This window comes from Anabrus simplex, chromosome X (genome assembly GCF_040414725.1).
Source record: "Anabrus simplex isolate iqAnaSimp1 chromosome X, ASM4041472v1, whole genome shotgun sequence".
Taxonomy (NCBI): Eukaryota; Metazoa; Arthropoda; class Insecta; order Orthoptera; family Tettigoniidae; genus Anabrus; species Anabrus simplex.
Window position 1 is genome coordinate 219,281,442 of NC_090279.1, and position 20,760 is coordinate 219,302,201.

The window sequence follows — 20,760 nt, forward strand, 5'->3', positions numbered from 1 at the left end:
TAGCCGGTAAATGGAAATGGTCCGACTTTAGGCTGAGAAAAGTAATCATTTAAGGTATCTAGAGATATGGTGGGAATGTGCTCTTCTTCGGCTTTGTCTATGCCCAAAGATCGTAACTTCTTCCAGGCTTGGTTTAAATTATTATTTCCCGCTAACTGTTGAAAGTAGTGGCATTTACTGTTTCTGATTAGCTGTTTAACTTTGTTTCTAAGTTTCCTGTATTGCTCAAAGTCATCTTTGTCACGTGTTCGTCTGAATTGTCTGTACCAACGGTCACGGCTGGCCATAACAGATTTTATCTCGGTCGTCAGCCAGGTAGAAGGGGGGGCGGGTAAATCTTACCTGCCTCTCCGGAGCATGTTTGTCATACAAGTTCAGCACTAATGAGTTGAACTCGGTTTGTGCTGTATTTCCCGACCTTTTGTATCTCGTAGGCGATGACTGAGCACACTAAAGCGCAGTGAGGTAGTAGAATTCATAGTCGTAATGTAGCAAAATATTTATGTATATATTTCTCTAGTAATAATAGTATTTATTCATGTACCGCTAATTTGCATCTTAATTTGCGTCAAACAATCATTATCTTCCATTTACGATAAAAATTATAATGAAATTTAATGGATACGATTGGTTCACGTACCCAGATAAGACAAGAAGATTGCCTTTACATTAAATTCATTAATATTATAGAGTCGGAAGAAAACTAAATGTGTATGTTTACCATTTTGAAAGCTCATAAAGCAATAGGGATGTACTGAAACACTACCGATAGATGTCTCACGTGTAGTACCCGGTATGCGCTTGTCGATCGTCACTTGTTTATATGTGTTTTTAATGGAAGTTACCTAGTTATATGTTAAAGTTAAAGATTTAATATATCGTTACGACAATAAAGACGACGAGAAAATTGTGATGCCTGACAATTGCTGTGTCCCAATGTCCCAAAATCAAGGTCGACCGTATTCATACCATCAATTTCCTAATTTCCGTAAAAAGTGGTTGCATGCGATTCGTAGGCAAGACCTATGAAATAAAAATATGACTCCTAATATCAAAGTCTGCTCGAAACATTTTACAGTTGAAGATTATGTCATTACTGAAACTGGTAAGTAAGCTAATTAATACTAATTGAGAAATAATTTTATAATAAGGTAGTACATTCTTAAAAGTTAATATGACCTATTTCAATAATTTTAGGCGAAAGACGAAGACTTAAGGAGAACGCTGTACCTTCGATATTTTCATGGTGTGCCACCGGTACCTTGGAAATAACTCCGAGAGCAAGAAGATATAGAAGTAGGAAAACAGCCTTAACACCGTGTGCAGTACGGTACCCTGAATCACACAGTGACCTATAATTTGACACTGGAGCACCATCAATTTCAGACTTCCTGAACAGGAAATAACTCATTACTTCCAAAATTGAAAGTTTTATACCGGTATTTGTCTTATGGTCCGAAACAAGATCCTGAAACTCGTGCGTTTCACGGAAATGAAGTTCAGTCGTACTGGATGTAGCCCCAGGCACTGCTGTCACACCAATGTCGTGCCTTATGTACGCCTATAACCGGCAAAGAAAAGAAAAAAATAGCGTATTAGGAATGTTTTCAAAATGCTATTTGTACTTTAAAAATTCAATCTAAAAAACGCTAAAAGAAGGAGTTGCTGCATTTATTCCTTACTGGTACCTTCCAATCAACTCTTGCATTTTTCCGGATACTGTTTCGCCCCTTTTCTTTAATTCTGCTTCCAAATCCGCAATCGCCATTGCACCTATACCATTTCCCGTCTTGTAGAAAACATTAGCAGAATATGTTAACTCCATTTTAGTGCATTTAAAGCAAAAGTTTCGTTTCGATGATCTCAAATGTAGGAATACTCCATATAAGTCTCATGTAAAAATATCGAGCAGCAGAAAGCGCATACCGGGGATTACCATCACGCTGCCTAGCGGACAAGTTTTGCGTGATACATCCCTATTACATTCCATTGTTGCGATGTGTGCTGCCACTCATCTCCGACAGATGGGATTACCTGCTTGAATATTGGCGGGAAGTAGTTGGGAATTGGATGGCTACTACAGCTACTATCTAAATATAATAGGGAAACACAGTAACACAATACACTAGTGACACTTGAAGTACACCGTTCATTTTTATTTAAAATATATCAGCAGTTTCTACAGAGAAGTCACCGATGTTTTGTTTCAAGCATAGCGACTGCTTCAGATACATAGTCCACAAGGTCAACTCGGACCGCAGCTCCACCATGCGAACATGGCAGTGGAACAGCCACGTAGCTGCTTACATCCGAGGTCGCTGTACCGGCGTGGACACGGCGAAGGGGTGCGGAGGAAGTGAAGCTGTTGCCACACACGCTGGGAACACGTCTATTTCAGAGCGCAGGACTTTGTGCACCGTAAAAATATGAGAAAACCTAATCTACATTCTCGTACTATCAAAGTAAAACAACTCCACAAAAATATGACGAAAATTCTGGAGGGTATCACACTCGGAACCGCACTCTGCCATGTACCGGTACACTCAGGTGATCATATCCATGATGGATCAACAAGCGACACCTTCTCAGAACATGTTATACAATGACAACAACTTAGCTCATTTATTTTGATTTTTCTTTTTCTTCTTCTTTTTCTGTCGCTTTATCTCATACCTGTGCGGTCGCGGGTGCGAATTGTGTAGCACATCTGAATTTGGCCCCATTTTACTGCCGGATGCCCTTCCTGACGCCTACCCTACATGGAGGGATGTAATCACTATTGCATGTTGCTGTGGTGGTTGGTAGTGTGATGTGTTGTCTGAATATAAAGAGGAGAGTGTTGGAACGGACACAAACACCCAGTCCCCGAGCCAGAAAAATTAATCAAAGGCGATTAAAATCCGCGACCCGGCCGGGGATCGAAACCGGGAACCTCTGAATCGAAGGTTACCGTTAATTTTTCGAAACTTACTATGATATTAAATTATTCCCGTTCACTGCATATTAGTTTTGTGCTGAATAAAGTGGAGGCGGGACAGGTTTTTCTCCGGGTACTCCGGTTTTCCCTGCCGTCTTTCATTCCAGCAACACTCTCCAATATCATTTCATTTCATCTGCCAGTCATTAATCAATGCCCCAGAGGAGTGCGACAGTCTTCGGCAGCCGGCACAATTCCTACCCTCGCCGCTAGATGGGGCTTCATTCATTCCATTCCTGACCCGGTCCAATGACTGGTAACAGGCTGTGGTTTTTCATTTTCATCAATATTTTATTAATGTTAACATTGATGCTTTCACGGCCCGTTCTTGTGGATATGATATGGCCTATTGCCATGTCGAGAAAACGAGGGGAACTTTGCTCCAAGTCTTCTACAATAACGAGGATTTGAATTTAAGAATGCCTTGCCGCTGGAGTTGTAGTGGTACGCTCGCACAGCGCTCTAAGCGGGAGCTGACGGCAACATTAAGCTCCAGTCTCGGCCGACTTGATGCGTCGCTCTTGCTAGCTCCGCAGCGCAGCGAGGGATCCAGTCAGCCGTGCTCCAGTTAAGATGTTCATCATGAGAATGTGGCAGGAGTACCGGTGCACACACGTAACTGAACACATAACAACTATCTGGTGATCACGAACGTTCAAATTTTACAATATTTTGCTAGCAGGTAGCTATGTAAAATTTAATTACTTTGTATTTTACGTATATAAACTCGTTAAAAAAGAGGGAATATATGGCTCCCTCCTAAGCTCCACTTTTCCTTTTATTTTAGTGACATTTTTCTACATATCGTGAATACCTTTTGAGTTGCGATTTTCTATTGGAAAAGTTTGGGAAACGGTACAATATGGAGACCCGATGGGACAACATAAAATTACGAGATCAACCTCCTACATTTATTTTTCAAAGATAAACGAGGAAGGAACTTTGTCGTTCTGTAAAAGACATGAGTTATTTGGCCTTTGCCGAGGTAAGTTACACTCAAATACGGTAAGTGCCAGACAACTGAGGATGTTCAACCGAATAATCACGTCCTTGGAGGACTTTCTGCGAGAGGATGGCTGCAAAGTGACTACCACAAACCTGAACATTGTTTCGTATGTCTCGTACTCTTCTGTTTTATCGGGTTACGCCTCGAAAATTACCTGATTTAAACCTCTAGGACTACTTGCGTGGTCAAATTAATTCAACATCTCCCTGAAATAGGACTTAATTCTGCAGCAACACCTGTTACCACACAATGAGAAGAGCAGTATTGTTGTGAAACAGGGAGCGGGATATTGACCTATTGTAATATGGTGCGGCGAACCATCAAACTTTGGAATGTGCAACCCAACGAACTGCGGAGTATATATCTGAAGCATCCAGTACAATTCCCGACTTGTTGTAGAGAGGACAGCTTGTATTTCACTGCGAACTTTCGGTGTCGGAACTATCCCTTACTCTGAATGTGGTCCTTGTGTTTGTACAACTGAGAGTCTTTGGTCATCACACTTCATCTCGATGTTTTCTGACTCTGGGGGGCGGCACTGGGGGCGGCTGTTTTTTGGTGAAGCGGCCCCCCATCAGCCAGCGCTTGACCGTGTCAGCGGCGTGGTAGTAGTACAGATAGAGCAGCGCCAGCAGCGCGGACACGGCGATGAAGGCGCAGATGACGATCGCAATCAGAGTCCACCAGTCCTGTGCAGACGCTTCCGGTTTCTCCGTGACTCCCACAGGCTCCTTGGTCGTCTTCTCGGCGTGGTACGTCGGGATCTCGTTGTCTATGTAAGGAGTCTCGTCCGCGGTTCCTGTCGAGTCCACGATGGCTACATCGGCGCATGCTCGGAACTCCTCCTGCGGGCCGCAGCCCACAGCCTCTGAACCGTTGGTGCACTTGCCCCAGTTGTTGCCCGCTATGTAGCGCCACTGCAGGATGCACTGAGAGCAGGTGAGGCCGTCAGGTAGGGAGTAGCGTATCTCGAACACCTTGTTGCCCGGCCCTGGATAGTACTTGGCTTCGTGCGGTTGTTCGTCGCTAGGTTCTCTGGCTGAAGACATGCCCGTCGGCTTGGCTCGCTTCAGCAGGTAGCGGTCCAGGCACTCCTGTGTCCCCGTCTGACGAGGGTTGTTGTTAGGGCAGAGGCGGAACTCGAAGTATCCCCGGTGGTTCGCCGTCAGCTCCACTCTGATGGTGAACACTGCGCCGGTCTTGTAGCGCCGCACGATCACGCCCTGGCCGTACTTGCCTCCCGCCTCGTGAGCTCGGGGCTGGAACAAGAAGATAGGCACGTAAGGCAAATATCGCCGCCCTATGTTATTTTTTTTAATGACTCATCACTGTTGCCAACTTCACTAGTTACTAGACATAACCATAAGCAAACTAACCTCAATGTCAGTATCAATAATAGAGGTTGCATTACCCACATAAATGATAATAAATGATCAATCAAGATATTCAAAATTGAACCGGTTTTCACTCTTAGTGAGGAATTAAGGTAACACACACACACACACACACACACACACACACACACACACACACACACACACACACACACACACACACACACTCACTCACTTAATTAAATGCTATGTATTTCTCTCTTTATTTTGATATATATTCATTGCTATAAACGTATTATCCTGCGTTTCCCTTGTGTAAATAATTCATCTGCCTTCTTGAAAATTGCTGTCTGTTGTTGAACTGAAGAGAAACCACTCTGTAATAATACACACAAGAAAACATATTACATGTACATCTGCCGTAAGTGAATATGAATACACAAAGGCTAAGTGTGCAAACCGTGCCGAAGTCGTGGCAAGACAAGGTTAGGTTAAGTTAAGTTGATAAAGAAATTCCCCTCCATTTCAACTGAACGGACGAAATAAAACCGTAATTAAAATGCATTTTCGAACATGCCACAACCTGGTATTATCTACACAGATTTACAATCCGACAGAAAAAGAAAATTTGCTTTAATTACATCTGCAAATGTAACATTAGTGATTTTAACAACACGTAATTCTCGCAAATAAACCATGGCTGTATAGTGCCAACATGACAGATTAACAGTAACTGTAAGACGTCGTATCGGTAAGTAGGGTCCCTAAACTGTGTGGTTAGCGACACTGAATAGAATCCAACAGTAAGAAAATAACTATAAATCACTGTCCTCAGTATAACAGGAGAGAAAGAGTAAGGTTCTACCCATACATGGCAGAGAGTATATTATATATCCGCTAAATAAAATTACTCTTCAAATAAGTTGAGCGCCAGCCACTACTGCCAGATGCTCTTATTCTTACTACTCTCAAAGCGTGAGGTAATAAGTTCACACACTTGGTAACATGCTGGAATATGGACCAAGAAAGATATATCGTACTCCATTCCCGCAACTGAGGATTATAACTGGAAACTGTATCAACTACTACTATTTGAATACTGAACTCGTGTGACATTTGTTGTTACACTGAATAAATCATTATACATATAAAGAAGATGTTGCCATTGTGGGAAATTAGAATGTATTGCTGCTGATTATTCTCTGCGAACCACGTGGTACTGGTTCAGATGCTGGAACATACAAACATGCATCCTTAATCTCGATCATTATGAACATTTTGTTTTTACACATTTCGGCGCCCTGTAGTAACTTCTCCTCCCTCTAAATATAGATTGGACAACTGGGGCTGAACTTGGAAATAAACGAGATGCAGAATATTACTATTCACTTCAAAATAACAGGCAATGAGTTGCCTAGTTACATGAACCTCTCTGCAAGGAAGGTAGTTCATAAAACATGGCGGCGTGATCCCATTCTTCTATATAATGCCTTTCTTACCGGACTATCATGATAGAGAGTAAGGGGATGGTTGTCTAGTTGTAGTTCCTCTTAAAACAATAATCACCACCATCACCACTCACACAGAGTATAACGCTGTCGACAAGCGACAGTCTGTCCATCAACATCGATCCAAATCTAGGTGCGTCTTTGTAAATAAATTAAGTTACATAAAATTAATTATCATAAAAACTACCCACCGCATTTCGTTCAAATCATTCTGAGGAGTAGTAATAATAAATTTACAAATTTGCACCGAAATCGGTCCAGTAGTTTTTGAGTCCATTCGAGACAAACAAACAAGCATAGTTTCTGTCTATCATTCACAGCGATGTTGATAAAGCGAGAATGTTTCAACAGCTGAAGTTCGCACTAGTTATTACTTCTTTACGAGAAAAATGCGATCAACGTAACAAGATCAGGATATTTTTTTACTTTTTAAAGAAAATTACGTGCATGAAGCTTCATTGTAGGTGGTTGCCAACGAGCACAGGAGATGGCGACACGTACTGCAATGTAATTACTCGCTCACGCCGAAATTTGTGCTCGTCGCCATATTAGCATTCAAAGAGCATGGAATAAGTTACTATAGAGCACAGACATAATTATAGTAAATAGACTGGCAGCACTCTATCTCGTAGCACTGGTGCTAGTGAAGCCGGAAACTTGCGACCGCCGCCATATTACATCACTACAGATCCACTGTAAACATATGTGTTACTGTGTTACGCGCAGTTTTAGTTTATGTTGTTTTTATAAACACTTCACTTTTATTTTCGGCAAACTACTGTGTGGTAGAATGGTGAATATATGCATAATGTTTGGGTGTGGTTTTTCCTATTCACGAAGAAATTAAAACGAAAGAACAGGAGTTTCAGTACACCGGTAAGTGGCTCACGTGTGCTCATGTACACTTGTCTAGTTATTTCTGCTATTAAACTTTCTATTAAAAATGCCTACCGTAATTATGTGGGAGGCAGATAACTTCCTTCCGATGTATATTTGTTGGCGTTAGCCCCCTTGTGATTTAATAATAATAATAATAATAATAATAATAATAATAATAATAATAATAATAATAATAATAATAATAATAATAATGATAATAATAATGATACTGCAACACTTCGTTATAGGTTGAGTCTTTCTTTTAGTTATATTAGTAATTAAATAATAGTGGTCTAGGTCTTTTCTATTCTTTAAGAATATGTTGTAAGGAAGTCAGAATTACTGTCAAAATTAGAGTGGAGAGATTAGTAAGCTTTCATAAATCGATAGGTTTAATATCACAAAATATTATTGAATATTACTCAGGATTTTTGGTAAAGATGTTAGTCAATTCTCTACAATGTGATACTTGTAAGGAAGCAACTGTACAAAAAGACAATTCTTATCCATTCATTTCTTTGAAGAATACCGTAGGGGTAATCTCTATGTTCCTACGAAAGATGTTGTTCGTGTGTGAAAACTTACTGAGATGTATTTTAGAGACAATGCATGTGATGATTTACGCTCAGTCATGAAAGGAAACAGCTATTGTAGCCACAGCTCATTTGTACGAAAGAAATTTGTTTTCTAGGTTCGTTTCACATGCTTTAATCTAAACCCAATGGACATCCATGTTTATCGCGTTATTAGCATAATTCTTCATTGTTCTTGAAAATGCGCGTGAATCATGATATAAGAGTGTTGATGGAAACAGGTCTGACCATAGATCGGTCTTAAGAGGATGGCTACTTTTACTCATTTGTAAATTGATATACCAATGTTTCATTTTTAACAGTAAAATAAAGGAGCTAATAGGTCTAATTAATCACTACTATTATTTCGATGTCCAATATTCTCGTTTCGGGTACTTCTTTAGATTAATTAATCGAGATAGTGTAGTGACGTAAGATGGCGGCTGCCGTAGCTTCCGGCTTCAGAATCTTGTTCCTCATTACCAGTGTACGTCTATATGCCTGTGCTATAGAGCACGTCTGAAGCAAATGGGCACGCATGAACGCCATCTTGTGTGGGCTACAATATTATAGACCGGTTGCTGTCTATGACTGTTCAAGTTACGTCATCTGAATTAAATACAAGCATTCCGTATTATGATTTGAGTTTATTGAGATATTGAAAGTGGTGACAACGTACAGGAAGGAATACATTTAGAAAATAAATTGGAAATCTGCATATAAATAACGGGGAATATAAAATGACAGTCACGTTAGTTGCAGAAGTATTGAAGTAAGCAATTAAAACGACTTCAAATGTCAGTACCAACGAATTTTGATTTTCCTGCGCAGTCAAATGTGAAAGTAGCGAGACAAATTAACATAATATGTAAATTCTGAAAGGTGGTTAAACAACGTACCGGTAATGTATGCAGGTTTGGGATAAATCTGCACGCTCCGGTGGGGATAACTATATGTAGCTTTTTCTGAAAATCATAGACGTAAAAGTATAACTCCCACCTACAACTACGCTCAGTATGGTTCTTGAGTTATACTATTATGATTCTATACGACTGTCTTGTATGCAACATGGGAAATGTAACGCTTATTATTAAAATGTATTAATATTTTCATTACATTTAATGTACTAATCTTGGCTGTAGAAAAATGAAGGTATCGGTCAAAGAAAGACAAGGGCCACGAAGGGCGTGAAAATGAAAGACTCCCTAGCTGTTGCAAACCTAATACCGTCGGGTTTGGAAGAAACAAGAATTGACCAAGCGAGGTCGGGTAGGATAGATGAAAGTGAGGAGCCTGTAACAAGAAAGTGGAAGCAATGTCAGGACTCACTTAAGTGCCCTTGGTGGCAAACCCACGGTGCCAAGTTTAGAGCCCCTTTTAGTTGCCTCTTACGACAGGCAGAGGATAACGTATGTGTTATTCTTCTACAGCCTCGACCCACAGGGGGTGAGGCCGAGGGAGTCTTTCATTTTCACTCCCTTTGTGACCCTTATCTTTATTTGGCCGATACCTTCATTTTTCGAAGTGTCGGACCCCTCCCATTTTCCTCTCTGGTTAGTGTTAACAGAGGATGATAATCACGACTCTCCAGGAAATGACGCTATTACATGATCCACATCAGTATTACACGGACTCGCTGTTCCATTGCTAGTTGAGATGTGGAGGAATTCGTCTCTGGTGGATGAGCAAACACGTGATTAGTAATAAATAGAACTGACCTAACTAAATTATTTGAAGTAACAACAACGTTACGTGGCCTCCTTGAACTGCAGTATCAACATTCAACAGTAGTAGGCCAGGACCTCGGAGTGTATCTGCTAAGTGGCCAGCCCGATAAAATCTCGAGGCGGGAAGTGTAATGAGGTCACAGGAAACAACAAGTAGTTAGACGTGACCTCTGTACCACTATTGCTTACAATCGCCGCGATGCCCTATCACTCACTAATACAGCGGTATTGTATTTAAAAGGACTTAAATGTTGCAACATTGCAACTGTAAAGGTAGATGGCGACATTTCAGAATTTTCCTGTATTTCGAAGGGTGTCGGACAGAGCTGCATATTATCACCTTTTCTATACAACATTTGCGCTGAATATGTGATGAAGGAAGCCCTCAATGACTGGACTGGAGGCATATCAATTGGTAGACCAAAGTTAGTAACCTGCGCTTTGGTGATGACACCACTCTCCTTGCCAGCAGTGAGGATGAAGTTGCAGAATTACTAGCAAGCGTAAAAGATGCAAGTTTATAATATGGGCTAGAAATCAACCTGAGCAAGTCCAAACTAATGGTAATTCACAGATCCAGTTGACAAGTCGATTAAGGGAAGTGGAGGTGGGAAATGACTTTATACACCTTGGGTCGCCATCTGTGATACTGGAAGTTCTGGCAAAGAGATTAGGAGACGCATCACCTTAGGGCGCATTGGCATGAGCAAACTCACAAAAATATGGCAGAGCAGAACAATATCAAACAGGAGAAAGATTAGACTAGTTGATTCTCTTGTGTTCTCTGTTTTCCTTTATGGTTCCGATACCTGGACCCTCAAGGCAAGAGATAAGTACCGTATCGACGTCTTTCAGAAGTGGCGTTGGAGAAGGATGCTCGGTGTACCTTGGATGGAAAGAAGAACTAATACATCTATGATTCAAGAACTGAATATCTCCGAACGTCTCTCCTCCCGCGTCATAAGGAGAATCGTCCAATTTTTCGGGCATATTGTAAGACGGGATAGTGAAAATGTAGAGAAGTGTATCATGAAAGGCAGGACATCGAGCAGGTGGATTGAACTCTACAGCGGGCTTTAAGACAAGCTGAACATCGTTAAAGTTGGCTCCGCTTAATCAAGAATATTGTATAAAGTCACGACTTACACGACTCGCTGAAAACTGAGCTGTTTATCCCAGTACGGCTGACTGAATGCAGAAGCCGCAAAAGAATTTTAGGGTGGACATGATCGAAGGGATTGTGTAAGGGCTGGAGAGCGCGGGCCGCACTTTAATCATAGGTGCGACTACCAGAGCTGTGCATAGTTCAACTGAAACGAAGGTTTGATCATTTTAGTTGCTTGAAACACTATTTCATAATTTCATAAAGGGCAATTGAATTTGGAAGAAGAACACCCAACAATGTCAGTTCATTTGAATTATTTGACAAAAAGTAAAAGTAAATACATAAGGACAAACTGAAATTAATAATGCAGTGAACACCAAACTTAAAGAAGGAGAATTTAGCGGGAGTAGCGTGAGGGGAACAGGAGTGTGCAGCGCTGTGAGAAGAATTGAAGCTGCTCCTTACACCAACGGCAGTTAAAGTATTTCTTGGTATTCTACGTTGCATGAAATGTCCACAGTGAGTTTGGCATGGATCTCATAGCCATTCTGATAATGGTTAAGACCTAGAACTGGCATTTGTAAGGGCTCATTTTCCACTGAAGTTTGGCATTTAATTCTTTAAATAAAAAATAATCTATCCAGACCAAGTAAATACTTAAAACCAGCAAATAATATTAAATAATCAATCAATTATGACTTGGCAAAGTGTACAAAATTAATACATTTTTGAACGAGCTATGAAATATTTTTTTTCTAAATTACCTTCACAATTCTTAAAATACTTCTATAAAAACTTCGCGGGCCGCTGTTTGGAAAGCTCTGATCTAGCGCAAGTACCTACAGGCCTTCTTGTCTACAGTTTAGTTCTTTATTTCATTATCTATAGTCATTATTTGGACAAAAAATCCGTCCTTATGACCCTACATTAGGAGGAAAAAATACAAAACTCCCTGAGCCTAGGTTTGGCAACAACTTTCCAACATTCAACTACACTATGAAAATCACGAAAACGATACAAATTTTTTAAAAAATATAAAGGATTACTGCTGTTTCTTTCACGGTAGCGGAAAACTTTAAGCCAGGTGTGATAAAATAGAAAAAGAAATTATGAAATTTGCCAAAAATTCATAAATTACTTCGCATTAAGAACTTTTGTGAAGTTCTAACAATTAACTTTATTTAAAACTTCTTTGTTGATTTCTTTCTTTCTCTCTCTCTTTCTTTCTTTCTTTCTTAATCTGTTTATCCTCCAGTGTTGGTTTTTTCCTCAAACTCAGAGAGGGATTCCACCTCTACCGCCTCAAGGGCAGTGTCCTGGAACGTGAGGCTTTGGGTTGGGGATACAACTGGAGAGGATGACCAGTACCTCAGTCAACCGGCCTCACCTGCTTTGCTGAAGAGGGGCCTCGTGGAGAGATAGAAAGTTTGGAAGGGGTAGACAAGGCAGACGGAAGGAAGTGGCCGTGGCCTTAAGTTAGGTACCATCCGGACATTTGCCCGCAGCAGAAGTGGGGAAACCACGGAAAACCATTTCCAGGATGGCTGAGGGTGGAATCGAACTCGCCTCTACTCAGTTGACCTCCCGAGGCTAAGTGTATCCCGTTCCAGCCCTCGTACCACTTTTCAACTTTCGTTGCAGAACCGGCAATCGAACCCGGGCTTCCGTAGGTGGCAGCTAATCACATTAACCACTACAACACAGAGACGGACGACTCATAAACTACTGGACCGAATTCGCTGAAAATGTAATAAGTTATTCTTAATACTCCTGAGGGGGTTTAGGAGGTAGTTCGGCATACGGCGCGAGAAGGGGCAAAAAAGTAAATAGGGGAAGACAAGCAAACCGCAAGACAAGTCTCATCAGCGGGTTGCCTAACCAACAGTACGTGGAGATAGTGGTGTGTTTCTTATAACTGATCTTGTCTATAATTATAATGACATAAAAGGTGAAAAAAGAAATGTCGAAAATAACAAAGATTACGGGTGAATGCGTTTTTGTATCCACTAACTTGATAAGAAACATTCGTCAATACGTAAGTAGATAAATTAAAAAAAAAACAATTAACTGGAATTTGAATACGGGGCAAAGGGTGTGAACCCGCTGCACCACCGCCTCAGCTGAACTTGTTCCGCGCTGAAAGGCACGTCGGGAACATGTCTTCGCTTACGGGCGAGCACTTGTCTGTAGGGAGGCCAAATTACGCCCCCGCACTAGGCTTCTCGCACACGCGTAACTCATCTCGTGGTTGTGTGCACCTCGTTTACTTTCCGTGTACAAGGGGGATTCATTTCTTATACTGAGCTGAGTTCGTACAGCATTCAAATTAAGAGCCTGTTATTCCTAAAGTCAGCACTGATATGTGCTGTAGTTCCTGGCAGGTAATCTCTACACTGAGGTGGCTGGCGTGAGTTACTGTAGCGCCGAATATAATCAATCAGGGAATGTTCGTAATTTCGTCCCTCTTCATATTATTTGTTATTTATGAAGTTTATCATTATTTTAAGATGGAAAAACGTAAGAAATGTGGTAAGGAGGCTATGAAAGGGCGTGTGACTTTTACTGCCGGGAGTGTCCGAGGATCGCCAGGTGCAGATATTTTGACTCCCGCAGGCGACCTGCGCATCGTGATTAGGATGAAATGATGAAGACAACACATACCTTACTCCCAGCCCCCTTGTCGGCAAAATTAACCAATGATCGTTGAAATTTCCCACCCTGCCGGGAATCGAACCCGAGACTCCTGTGACCAAAGGCCAGCAGGCTAACCATTTAGCCATGGAGCCGGAAGGAAGCTATGAAGAAGGCTATTAAGGTGCTGGTAATTTTAACAGGAAGTACAACTAGGCAACCATCCTCTATATAACACTAATAAGACCGAGCTCGATAGCTGCAGTCGCTTAAGTGCGGCCAGTATCCAGTATTCGGGAGATAGTAGGTTCGAACCCCACTGTCGGCAGTCCTGAAGATATTTTCTTGTGGCTTCCCATTTTCACACCAGGCAAATGCCTGCACCTTAATTAAGGCCACGGCCGCTTCCTTCCCACTCCTAACCCCTTCCTGTCCCATCGCCGCTATAAGACCTGTCTGTGTTGGTGCGACGTAAAAAAAAAAAGTAATCAGAGAGAAAAATGGAAGGGACCCTATACTTCGAAAAATGAAGATATCGGCCAAAGAAAGACAAGAGCCACGAAGGGCGTGAAAATGAAAAACTCCCTTCCCCTCGGAAACGTAAGAGCCTCGGCGTCGGAAAAGAACATGAGTTGTCCAAGGGAGGTCGGATAGGATAGATGAAATTGAGGAGCCTGGCACATGTAACTGTAAGCAATGGCAGGACTCAGCTAAGGGCCCGTGGTCGCCAACCCACGCTTCAAATTTCAGCGCCTTTGGAGCCCCCTTTTAGTCGTTTCTTACAACAGGCAGGGGGTACCGTGGGTGTTATTCTATCACCCTCACCTACAGGAGGAGAAGGGACAACAAACGTGCAAGTAAAGCGGTTAACATTCCACGAGTAACGCTGAAACATTATGTTGAAAAGAATACCAAGAAAACATTTTTCATAAATGACCTTCAAGTAATTCGTTCTAGAGAAAGTGTTTCGTAAGGTTAGAAAGGAAGAATATATTAAAATTAATTGTACTTTTCATAAATTTGGTGGGGGGACGAAATTACGAACACATTTTCGGTAGTTTCGTTTTTGTAGTGTTTGTTTCAAATATTGAGTATCTTACGTTATAACAGTTTCATTGTACGTTTCCCGTAAGTGGAAAATATAATAAGTAATATATATAGCAGTTCCTAGCCGTGTCCACAATAATGCTGAATTTCTACAAGTCCAAATCTGTTAAGGGCACGAAATATGGCCCCCTACCTTGCAGTGTTTCCGTTTCGCGCTAAACAGGTTCTGGTGAATGGCGCGCTTTAGCTTTCGTTACGGGCACGCGTTTGTAGATGTGTATGAGTCTCACCTTAGGGGAATCCCAGGGATCTCCGCAGATACCGCACTTGCCGCCATTTCTCTGCCACTGGCGGTTGAATCCCCCGCAGTACTGTTCATGGTCGTTGTAGTCCGGAGGCGTGTTGAACCCGTACCTGAAACAAAGTTACACAACATCAGCTGTTGCCGCTTAAACTGAGACATGAGGATATTCCAACCACAGCTAGTGGTCAACAGTACGCTACTGCTTGAAAATGGCGATTCTCTTGCTATAACGCTACTAGCGGAAGGCCTTGGAACTATTTGAAGAAAATGACCAAATTATGTAGGAAACTGGACAATCCTATAGGAACTACTACTTTATCCATTGCTTTTTGCTAGTGGCTTTACGTCGCACCGACACAGACTATTTGATCGAGGACGTTCAGATTGTCCACCTTAAAATGGGAGGTCGCTCGCTGACATTTTTTTAACTGTTTTCTTGGAATAACATATGTATTTATCGATTCTCCTCTTCAATACATTATTTCTTCTCCAAAGATAAAGTATTACATTTATTCAGACATGTTTCGACTACGTAAGACTCATCTTCAGTCAGCTATATTAATTAAAACATGATCAGATTTATATCTTCTATGTAAGTATAAAATAGCATGTGGTGATCATCGTCGAGCCAAAACTACTGGACATGAAGAAATAGATTTATACTACAGTGTAGTTGCTCACTAAGGGAGGATTTTTGGATATTCCGTCTATAAAGGGGTAAATTTTTTAAAATGAGTGTATAATCAAATCTTAATATGTTATAGACGTGAAATTTGGTATTTGCAATCTCCTTTAAAAATAAAGAAATATCTTTTTTTCCGACTTAAGAGAGGACGGTTTCTATGTCATGTTCTAGATATATCTCGTCCAGTAACCGGGTCATCTTGGCCAAAGAAGGCGATGTACATAGAGATTCTAGAGAAAATGGAAGGCAACTTTTCGGTGAATGTTTATACTTTAGTGATTTTCAGAGAATGTCTTGGAGGAGCGATTAACTTTATGACATTACGGAATCCTCGCGAGCGAAGCCGCGGGTAATAGCTAATACTGTACAGTCTCGTAGGAAAACGTATTAGCGTTAATAATACATAACATAGCATTTTGTCTGTTGTAAAATAGCTTCTTGTTTTAAAATCCTGCCACTGTTCTATGCTGCTGGTACATCTTGCTTCTACGTATGTATTGGACAGTTTCATGTTGTAACTAATCACTGTAATCGTCGAATGTGTATCAGAACCATTTTCGGTCCTTAGATGATCCGTATTGAGTAAATTCATATAAATATGCTGCGGGTTATTATTTGGTCCGCCCTGTCAATATGTTACCAAGTTGCCAAATAATATTGTAGAAAATTAGGAGCCTGATAATATATTGACAGGCCGGAGCAAATCATCAGACGCAGTATATTTAAATATGTAATGGGAAAAGTAGAATAATTTCGCATGTCGGGGAGGACATGTTGTTTTCCTCAATTGTTCCCGAAAGTTGAAGGGCTAAGGAGCCCACAAAGGTTTCAAATTATGACTCCTGGATAGCTCTATCAAACTTTAAAAAATCGAACCACCACTTTCGGGCTAAATCCAGTTCGGGAAAAAAATCCTAAAATTACTTTTTTCTTTACCTGTTTTCTTTTTTTATTCAAATTGAGCCAAATTAACTTATTTACATAATTATTTCTCTAATGTATTCCTTGGTTCAATACCCTCAGGTATTTTTGATTTTTTGAAAAACATCCACACCGAATGTAGTTATAAGCGCAGCGAAACTCTGCATTGACTCACATTAGATCTCGTAGTGGTAGACAAAGACACAGTGCTAACCTAATCTACCGGAAAGCGATCACTAAGGAAACGATTGTCATAATTAGGAATAAATAAAAAATACATTCTCATACTTTATTATAATTTATTTTCCTAAAATACGTAGCTCGTATCCGTAGGATGTTGCTTGCCTGAAGAACTGTGGATCTGTTTGCTATTTGTTTTAGGTCCCACCGAAATACACTGGTCTTATGATGGAATACGAAAGAACTTGGACTGAAAAGTAATCGACTGTGCCCATGGGCACCCGCAGGATCTTTTTTTTTGGGGGGGGGGGAGATTAACAATTTTCTTGAATATAAAAACCAATATAACGTCCGCAACATTTAATTGTTTACAGAAATGTCCGGTTAAACAGATGCTAGATGACTGTCAGTACGTCCAGTTAATGAAATAATCTCGTATGATATTAAACAATTGAACATCAACCTTTTTAGAATTCCACGGAGGGGGGGGGGCGCCCATGACCGTAGCTCTAACTGACGCACAACCTGCTGTCAAAATGGAAAACCATATTGAGGGTGATGTTGTAGAATGTTGACTTCTAAATGTGTTCAGTCAGAGTATTCTCTGTTAAGGGTCCTAACGCAGAATGGCGCTATCAGGCTGGCGAATTGAGTCTTTGTACTAGTGTAGATGTTGTCCTTACCTCCACATAGTGGCTCTGGAAGGAGGTTCGATGAGCCTGCCATGGCCTTCAGCATGTGGCAACGTGCACACAACGAGTAGCAGTACCGCTACAGCCGGGAGCTGCATAGGGACCTGGAACACACCAAACAATAACATTGATTCTCAACAGCTCCACCAACAGCGCCATAGATAGTTGCTCTAGCCTATACCAGAAGACATAGTGCACTGTAAACACTAGGTCCTGCCAGCAAAGGCCTAAAGTTCTATCTAAACACTGTACATAACAAAAATGGTAGAAAATCTTATATCTGATACACTTGTACTGTTTGCATGTCCATCAAGCACACGAGCATCGCTGACGTGGAAACATCCTAGCTAGTGATAGGGATGGAAATTGTAATAAAGCGCGACAACTGATCATAAGGTGACTCATCTGCACTGCTCAAGTTACAAGAACAGGCCTGTGAACGACGGAAACACGATATATAATTCACACATTCCACCCGCGAGTGGATAACGATGTAGAGACAAACGTTGGAACAGCAGCTACGTTCCGCCCGCAGTATAGGTGACCCAACGCGCAGGCATTGCTCGACGGGAGAGTTGCATCACAGGCGGCAGGTATAGTTCTAAAAACAACCACTAGATACCAGTTAGATCCCGTAGCATAGCAACCTGAAGCCATAGAAGAAAATGCACACGGAAGGCAAACTTAATGACCTCACCTGTCAGAAACGTAATGATACAACACACTTTATGTCCAATGAGTCACTTCTCATTATGGAAACATATTTGTAGTGCTGTCCACCAGACTGGCCATTCGGAAACGTGTTTATAAAGGCATCTTCAAGTAGTTCTACGCCTGCTTTACGATTTATTTATTTATGTATTTATTTATTTATTTATTTATTTATTTATGTATTTATTTATTTATTTATTTATTTATTTATTTATTTATTTATTTATTTATTTATTTATTTATCCTATCATGGCTCAAAAGTATTTACATATGCATTTTATACACACAGTTCGTGGAGTCAGAAGCTGGTACAATTCCAAGTCTAGTTTTTTTTAAACATTCAGCTGATGGATGTACGTTATCGTTCCTCTGAGAGCACGAAGAGGGCAGTCGGCGACAATCTGCAGGGAGGCACCACACTCACAATTTGCAGAGGTAGCCCATCCCCATTCGTGTAGCAGATATACGCATCTGCCTTGTCCGGTTCGCATCCAGTTCATGGTCCCTCACTCACGTCTGGGAAGGTCGGATCCTTGTATTAGCTTAGGAGGATCTATAGCTAGATGTATATTGACTACTGAAGACTGCTTCCACTGGATTTTCCATAAACTGCTAACTTTGAGGGAGGATATTTCAAGGTCAACTGCTGTGCGCCAACTTTAAGACAGTGCCAAATCTACATCTTCCTTTTTACACTGGCTTACGTCGCAAGATAGGTCTTATGGCGTAGGAATGGGAAGGATGCGGCCGTGGTTTAATTAAGGTACAATTCAAGGTCTAGTTTGCCTGGTGAGAAAATGGGAAACCACAGAAAACCATCTTCAGGGCTGTTCACTATCTCCCGGACTCACCAAACATGCTTATTCCCAAAGCTAGGATTTCCATATACATTTTTTTTTGTTCTTTTCACTATTTATATTTACAATTTTGTCATAAGTTCACAAATTAGGAACTGCAGAGTTATTATGAACGTATTTTATTTCTTCTTATTTCTGATTTTGGTTCATGTTTTTAAACATTTGAGGAAAACCTTCATATATTTACCAAATTTAACATTTTTTCTTGTTCATCATCGCGAATGGGTCACTTAGCACCGCGCTATGGTTTCTTCTTCATAGGTAGTGAGTGTCAGGGACCTCACATGTCACTTACTCTTTCTCAAATCGCGTTGAGTGTGATTTTTCAGATTTCAGCAGATTTGGTGGTCCTCATTCCTTCCTCTGTCTGTTGGTACCAATTTGATCTAGTGGTTTTATTCTTTAAGAATGTGTAAATTCTGTGAGTCAGTCTGTTTTGAGTCCATTCTTTCTAAGTGCCCCATGAATTGTGTTCTTCGCATGCGTATTGTGTCTGTGATTTTGGAGATTCTTTTATAGATTTCGGCATTTGGTTTTGGAAAAATTACTCCATCTTCAATTCTTGGTCCTAGCATTTTCCCCATTATTTTATGTTGTTCCACTTGTAACTGTCCGTTAGTGTTTTATGTCGGAGACTGAGAGTTTCTGATGCGAAGAGAGCTTCGGGTTTGATTACTGTAGTATAGTGTCGGATTTTCCTCGTCCACGAGAGTTATTTTGTTGTAAATATTTTTTTTCTTAACTGAAACGCAGTCTCCTATTTCTTTAATGTACTGTTTCGATATTATTTTCTCATACCTTGAGTTGATGATTACTTTAAATCTGAAATTCTTTCTTTTTTAATGCGTTAACCATCCAGGGTTGGTTTTACGCTCGGACTCAGCGAGGGATTGCACCTCGAGGGCAGTGTCCTGGGGTGTGAGACCAGTAGCGGAGATTAGCGGGGGGGGGGGGAATTAATGTTTTTATTCAACTGTAGCCGGCTGAAAATAGAAATTACAGGAATATTACCGCATTCAAGTTGATACACTGTCAACCTTGATCTCTGTTACCCCACCCGCTATAACCCGGGTACTTCTTGTTGTGCGTATATTTTTGCGCCCCCCCCCTCTCACTTCTAATTCCGAATGGCCGCTACTGTGTGAGGCTTTTTGTCGGGGATATAACTGGCGAGAAGGACGAGTACCTCGCCCAGGCAGCCTCACCTGCTATAATGGACAGGGGCTTGTGAGAATATTGGAAGGGATAGAGAGGGAAGAGGGAAGGAAGCGGCCGTGGCCTTAAGTTAGAAGCGGGGAAGCAAAGAAGATCACTTCCAGGAGGGATGAGGTGCGAATCGAACCCACCTCTACTCGAATGTGCTCGCGAGGCTGAGTGGACCCCGTTGGAGCCCTCGTAGTACTTTTCAAACTTCGTGGCAGAGTCGGGAAGCGAACCCGGGCCTCCGGGACTGGCAGATAATCATGCTAAGCACTACATCACTGATATGGACTGAATGTGAAATTACCTTAACTTACGCCCGTTTTAATATTAATTCAGTTTGTCATTTAAGTACACTTTAATTATATTAATTTATTTTAATGTTAACGGTTTAAATTGTATTATATTGCAAGCCCAATGTGGT

General features: G+C 41.1%; 1 protein-coding gene across 1 annotated transcript in view; it reads right to left on the bottom strand.

The window, feature by feature from the left end:
• Window positions 1-2,141: 2,141 nt before the first annotated feature.
• The window catches only part of LOC136886802 (uncharacterized), a 70,183-nt gene continuing 51,564 nt past the window's right edge, over window positions 2,142-20,760 (bottom strand). Inside the window, exons 2-4 of the mRNA XM_067159608.2 lie at window positions 17,560-17,672; window positions 15,077-15,200; window positions 2,142-5,242 (exon numbers count right to left, since the gene is read on the bottom strand). Coding sequence (XP_067015709.2) covers window positions 4,481-5,242; window positions 15,077-15,200; window positions 17,560-17,666 — 993 coding nt within the window. The 5' untranslated portion in view covers window positions 17,667-17,672 and the 3' untranslated portion in view covers window positions 2,142-4,480. The remainder of the gene's footprint in view (window positions 5,243-15,076; window positions 15,201-17,559; window positions 17,673-20,760) is intronic.